The following is a 6,575-nucleotide window of genomic DNA, read 5'->3' on the forward strand; positions in this document are numbered from 1 at the left end:
CATCTCCAGGGAGCCACCAAGCCGTAGAGAAGTTCTTTTCTTCCTTGTGCCACCAGACAGGAAGGAAATCTTTCCAGGAAGCTTTTTAAAGGATATGGAAGACTTCTCACATTCATGAGTAATAGCAATATTGATCAGATGTTAGAAGCAAAGTTCCAATTCCACAGACATTTAATGAGTAACCACTGTGATTCAAGTTCTGTTTTAGGTACTGATTCTGATATGAAAAAGTGCTAGGTAGAGTTCTTGCCTCTGGAAGTTTATTATTTAAGAGGGCTTGAGATTTAGAGAATGAGGGAGAGGTTAAAGTAATTTATTTTGTGTTTCTGCTTGGTGTAGGGTATGACCTTGTGTGGCTTAGGGTGCTTCCTTTTCTTGTTCACTGTTTTGTACCATGTCTGAGTTTGTTATTCTACCTGGATTTGTAGCCACTTTGACCTTCTAAGTGCTATGCTTAATGTCACTAATTCAGCCTGATTGTGACTTGAACAGAGCCAAACTGTAAATTGTTTGTAGAGCTTCACCTGGATTCTCCTCTTTATCCTGCATAGAATGTAGCACCTAGCTGCTACCTTGAATGCTTAGGTGGTAATAGCTTGGCATGGTTTCCATTATTATCCCCTACTGCCTCCATTTCCATTTCCTACTCTCTTTATCTCTGGTTCCATTTAGATGCTGACATCAGAAGGAGCACAACCTCAAACAAATCCCTGAATTCCTCCCAGTCCTAGTAAGTACTTAAAAAAAAAACAAAACCTTCGGGTTCGTGGAAAAACAGACTGAGTTCTTGGCATATGGATGGGAAAGCTGTGAATGAAGCCGTCCACATTCACACAGAGGCAAGGTTAAAGTGTTGGGCCTGCCTGACGGTGGCACACTTAAGGGAAGAAAACAGAAAATCATTGGTTTAAACAGAGTGGGCTCTAGTGGAGGCAAAGCTCACAGTGTGGATAGTTCTTTCTCTTTTGACTGATTATACTAGAGGCCCCCAGAAGATTAGGTCTTAAAAGAGAGAAAACAGTGATCATGATTTCTGACCATGAAATCAAATCGAACAGCTTCCATATTGTAAGCTCAACTAGGGGAAATAGTAGCTCATTTGGGAGCAACAATAGCCCTTTATAGTCCACAAAACAAGTTTCCTCAGGCGTTATAATCCTCATTTTGTAGTAAAGAAACTGAAGTTTAGAGAAAGGAAATGATGCAGAATTCTTAACTAGCACTGCCATGCAATGCTAGTAAGGGGAATTAGTAAGTCTTAGGACTATAAGACCAGTATATTTTCCACTATACACATGTGTCTAAAGATGATGAGAAGAGAAGCTTAGCAGACTGGGGGTGCTACGAGTGTTCTCTCAGCCCAGAAGTCCTGGTATCAAGTGGTATCAAGTCCTGAAGGAAAGGTTCCTGCCTTTTCTCTATGCTCAGCCTTCCTTGAATCTCTCCTTTCCAGCTCCCATTGCTTCCTACACTCCACATCTGCTGAGGCAGTGGCCATGGGGCTCCTGAAGCAGTTTGAGGGGATGCAGCTCCCAGCCGCCTCGGAGCTAGAGTGGCTAGTTCCAGAGCATGATGCCCCCCAGAAGGTAAATTCTTCAGCTCTTTTTCTCTACCCACTGTCCAGCCCCTGGAGGTTGTGAGCTTTTCTGATATTGTTATCCTTTGTCACATGTCCCCAGTCTAGAATGAGCCTATGTGTTTCCTTCCTTACAAAAGCCATTCATTACAAATTTGTTGAATGAATGAATGTGAATGCTTGCCTAGGTTTTCTCTAGCAATTGTCAAAACAGGAGATAATGGCTCCTTCACTGTCCTTTTTCCATATGACTGCTCACTAGACCAGAGGTGGAACTCCTCCTATGTTGTAACCACCTTTGAGACATGGTGAAAAGCGAATCATTCAGATTCTTCTTTGCTCTGCAGTTGAGTAGGGCATGAAACACCCTGGAATATCAAGGGTCCTGGGGAAGGTTCAGTTACAGTATCAGCAGTGGGTGCTACTACTGGGATGATGTTTCTGTTTCTTTTGCTTCTTGGAACCCAAGGCTCTCACTTATAGTAGCCTGGTACCTTATGGTTTCAGAGCCAAAGTTCCCTGAAGCCCTTACCTATGATGTTCCTGACATATCTTTCATTGACTATGCTCCTGTCATGGCCAGAAGGGTCAAACATGTGTTTCCCTGGACTGCCCATGTTAGATCACCCTGCGCTTTTCTCCTACAGCTCCTGCCCATCCCCAACTCACTGCCCATCTCACCAGATGATGGGCAGCATGCTGACATCTACAAACTGCGTATTCGTGTTCGTGGCAACCTGGAGTGGGCCCCACCCCGGCCTCAAATAATTTTTAATGTTCATCCAGCCCCAACGTGAGTAACCAGAGGCTATGCCTTTTGAAAAACAGATATATTCTCTTTAGATTGTCAGGGCTGTCTTCTCACCCTCTTGTCTCTGCCTCCAGCTGTATATCCCACAGAATTCTAAGAGGTAGAGGGAGAGGATTATTCATCTTGTCTGTAAGTCTTACTCTTAATCCTCCTATTCTTCCTTAGAGCTACCCAGAAATGAGGTCTTTCATCGTTGGCCTTGCCAACCTGTTACCTTCCTTTTAACAGTTTTGTGAGCTTACTGGTTTTTCTTTTTTACAGATGGGTGAATGATTTTCTTTCCTATTGTCTCTCCTTTTTACTATTTCTCATCTCTTAGATTTGTACAGAAAGTGTGATTCATTACTGGGGAGAGTCACTGCCTAGACCTGAATTCTAACCACATAATCCTTGGTTTGAATTGGTTCTCCCAATAGGTCCAGTTTGTCCAACTTTAAGAAATTAGTGAATTTCCCTCTCTTTCCATCCTTAACAAGAGCCCTATGTTTGTATCTTCATCCTTTACATCTCAGAGGCCTCATATAGCTGATATCTGCCAATCCCCTTTACTTCCCCTTTCCTCAGGAGGAAAATTGCTGTGGCCAAGCAGAATTACCGCTGTGCAGGATGTGGCATCAGGACGGACCCTGGTGAGTATCTTCTCTGATCCTAGTACTGCCTCCAAGGGCTTTACCTGCTCACACAACTTGGTCAGAGAGGTAGTAAGAGGAAGTGACAGGGCAGAATTAGGGAAAAGGAAGGAAGGGGCTAGGCAAGACATAGGACTAGGCAATAACACTGGCAATCAGAGGGAAATTATTTCTGGGAGCAATTACTAGGATTGTATACTAGAGAAAATTGGGTACTTTTGGCTAGGTCCTTGGAAGCTGAATTTTGCCAACTCTGGCAGTGTTCGTTCCCTGAGTGGTCATCAGGGTGGCACACACAAGCCATAGTCCCTGCTATATGGATTTCTGCTTGCTTTGGGAGCTCAAACAGAATTTTCTAGAGCCCACTGGCCATCCCTTCCCGCTCTTTCAAAAGGAACAGCAGAGTGCCTCACCAGTTTATAGATGGGGAAGCCACAGCTGACCTTTTGACTGCCTGGTTTTTCCAGATTATATCAAGCGGATGCGGTACTGTGAGTATTTGGGCAAGTACTTCTGTCAGTGCTGCCATGAGAACGCCCAGGTGGTTATCCCCAGCCGGGTTCTGCGCAAGTGGGACTTCAGCAAGTACTATGTCAGCAATTTCTCTAAGGACCTGCTCATTAAGATCTGGAATGATCCACTCTTCAATGTCCAGGACATCAACAGCGCCCTCTATAGGAAGGTCAAGCTGCTCAATCAAGTCAGGGTAAGACCCTTGAAAAGATCACATCACAGATTACCCTTCTCATCCCTTCTCTGTGTTCCTATAGGCTTTTCCAAGATCACCACCCTTCTTTCTGTTACCATGTCAGAGCCATAACCATTTCATCATCCACATGTTCTCTATGTACTTTCTCTTGCTATTTCCCAGGTATCTGTCTAGTTAGAGTCCGAAACCTGCCAAGGCAGCTCTGAAGCTGTAGCACTCAATGGTAAAAGCAGGATTTCTTTCTTCACTGAAAATGTTATAAATGGAGAGTAGGGTATCAGGTGGAAAATTCAAATTCTGGATATCTCGATGGCTCCTAGCTGTGTATGTGATTTGGACAGACTGACCTAGCAGGGGGACTTCCCTGACCGAAAATCACTTTGAAGCAAGTTATTGAGTTACAGATGTAGAGAACAGTCTGGCTCTGGCTGCTGCATGCAAGCCTTCCAGACCCTCAAGGTTTAAAGGTACTGGTCTTATGGTTGTTTCTCTCCCTTTCATACCCCATCTTACCCCCCACTCCCCACTGCAATGTCTATCTCCTCAGCTGCTGCGGATCCAACTGTACCACATGAAGAACATGTTCAAGACATGCCGATTGGCCAAAGAGTAAGTCTTGAATGGAGGCCAGAGGCCTCTGGCTGAACTAATGTCTTTGAAAGAAACATGTCCCAGCAGTTGCCCTTGTTATGTGAAGAGAGTAGGGGGATCTTGCAGAAAATTCCAGAAATGGTAAATGAGAAGGCTACAGCAGTAACCGTATCTGTATTCTTCTCTCTGAAAGGGGAAATCTGGGCAGGCCTACCACTCTTTGCCAGCTGGCATGAATCACTCTGCAAAAGGGTATAAAAGTCACTTCTCCCATCCAGACACCTGATAGTGTGGGAGAGTTGGGGTGGCCTGGAACACTGGGTTGGCTGGGTGTTGCCCACCCTCATTATCTTTGCCCAGGACCCTTTTCTTCCCTGTCCTGCTTCTGGATAGAGATTCTTTTACTCTGTACCACACAAGGTAATCATTTTCTGCTTCCATCCACTTCCCCTCATCTCCCGTAGCCTTCTGGATTCTTTTGACACAGTTCCAGGCCACCTAACAGAGGATCTCCACCTGTACTCGCTGAATGACCTGACTGCAACCAGGAAAGGGGAGCTGGGGCCCCGGCTGGCTGAGCTCACCAGGGCAGGGGCTGCCCACGTGGAGCGATGCATGGTAAGAAAGTCTTGCTTTAGCATGTGACCGGACCCTTGTTTAGATATGGGTTGTTGGGTGGACCCAGGGTTCTTGCCATTTAGCTCCAGGAAGTTGAAAGGGCCTGTGTCAACACTGTAAGAGAAATTGGATAGGATCGCTATTCCCTGGGTTGATGAACAGCTAATCATACAGATCTAAAGAACCTAGAATTAGAAGAGGATTTGATGTTGGTATTACCCCTGGGTAACCAGGCAGTTCTAAGCAGATCTTCACTAAATTGTCATGACAAGGGAAAAGAACCTGTATCTGGAGAGGGTCTTGGCTTTATCATTTTCAGTCACTGTGACCAAAGGAAATATTTTGCCTTCTCTGGGGTAAGCCTCAATTTTCTTGTCTCTAAAATGTGGATAATTAATATACACTGTCCTTTTCTTTCAATATTTTTGAGGATTGGTGAAATAAATTATGTGAAAGCATTTTGTAAGCTTTAAGTATTCTGTAGATTCAAATTATTATTGTTCTTACCCAACATGCCAGAAGCTCCATTTTCAGGATTTCTCATTTAAAAATATGCCTACTTTGTGTTCCTGTGATAGTCCCAGAATTAGAGCTTAAAATGGGGCATATACAGAGATCCTGTGTAGCAAGGGCAATTGAAAAGATGTAGCTATAATATGACTCAAAGCTGGGTGTTATTGAGGAGAAATATTCTTGCCTTCACAATTTTGTCTTAATTAGCTGTGGTTCCTATTTCAAAATAAAATCATTGTCCAGACTGGAATTTTGGCTTTAGGAAGCCTTTTGTGCCTTCCTTCTTTTCATCTCTTCATTGAGAGCCACTCTCATGGCTGGAGTTTCTCAGGCTTGTCTCCATCTTAAAGCTTTGTCCAACACTGTCCATCCCTGGCCCTAGTTTGGCTGTCATGCTTCCAAGTCCAGCCTAGGTCTCTTTTTGAAGACTGAGGAACACCTTAGAGCCCACTCAAGTCTCATTTAGATTTTGCCCCTCCCTTTGCTTGTGTTCACCTTCTTGTGCCCATTCCTGGTATGCTGTCCCACATTTTGCTGCCTGTCCCTTTCCTCCCCAGCTCTGCCAAGCCAAGGGCTTCATCTGTGAGTTCTGTCAGAATGAAGATGACATTATCTTCCCTTTTGAGCTCCATAAGTGCCGGACTTGTGAAGGTGAGTGTTGGTGCCACATGTGGACGGGGCAAATAAGACTGAACACAAAGCTAATTTATTTCCCTTCAGCCACCTCTATTAGTAAGAGTTTGGCTTGATTCAGAAACTCTGTGTTTCACCACAGGCGCACTGAGCCATGTGGTGAAGAGGGGCTGTGGCAGCAACTTACTTCCAGCTGGAGATAATACAGATTGTTTCCTTCTCTCTCACCTTCCCTCCTTGAATAGAGTGTAAAGCGTGTTACCATAAAGCTTGTTTCAAGTCTGGAAGCTGTCCCCGGTGTGAGCGCCTGCAGGCCCGGCGGGAGTTGCTGGCCAAGCAGAGCCTGGAGTCCTTCATGTCAGACTACGAGGAGGAACCCACCGAAGCTTTGGCTCTAGAGGCTGCTGTCCTGGAGACCACCTGAAGGAAGCACGTTAAACCCTTTTTCTAGGGGCCAGGTCACACACAATGCAGAACTGAGCCACCCTTTTAAGG

General features: G+C 44.9%; 1 protein-coding gene across 6 annotated transcripts in view; it reads left to right on the forward strand.

Annotated features, from left to right (window-relative positions):
* The window catches only part of RUBCN (RUN and cysteine rich domain containing beclin 1 interacting protein), a 48,603-nt gene extending 42,028 nt beyond the window's left edge, over window positions 1-6,575 (forward strand). For all 6 annotated transcript variants that reach the window (XM_015600457.2, XM_015600468.2, XM_015600463.2 and 3 more), the window contains 9 exons: window positions 673-730; window positions 1,454-1,586; window positions 2,224-2,369; window positions 2,952-3,016; window positions 3,484-3,722; window positions 4,273-4,334; window positions 4,781-4,934; window positions 6,005-6,098; window positions 6,326-6,575. In XM_015600457.2, coding sequence (XP_015455943.1) covers window positions 673-730; window positions 1,454-1,586; window positions 2,224-2,369; window positions 2,952-3,016; window positions 3,484-3,722; window positions 4,273-4,334; window positions 4,781-4,934; window positions 6,005-6,098; window positions 6,326-6,504 — 1,130 coding nt within the window. In that variant the 3' untranslated portion in view covers window positions 6,505-6,575. The remainder of the gene's footprint in view (window positions 1-672; window positions 731-1,453; window positions 1,587-2,223; window positions 2,370-2,951; window positions 3,017-3,483; window positions 3,723-4,272; window positions 4,335-4,780; window positions 4,935-6,004; window positions 6,099-6,325) is intronic.

The sequence above is a fragment of the Pteropus alecto genome, unplaced genomic scaffold (assembly GCF_000325575.1).
Source record: "Pteropus alecto unplaced genomic scaffold, ASM32557v1 scaffold311, whole genome shotgun sequence".
Lineage (NCBI taxonomy): Eukaryota > Metazoa > Chordata > Mammalia > Chiroptera > Pteropodidae > Pteropus > Pteropus alecto.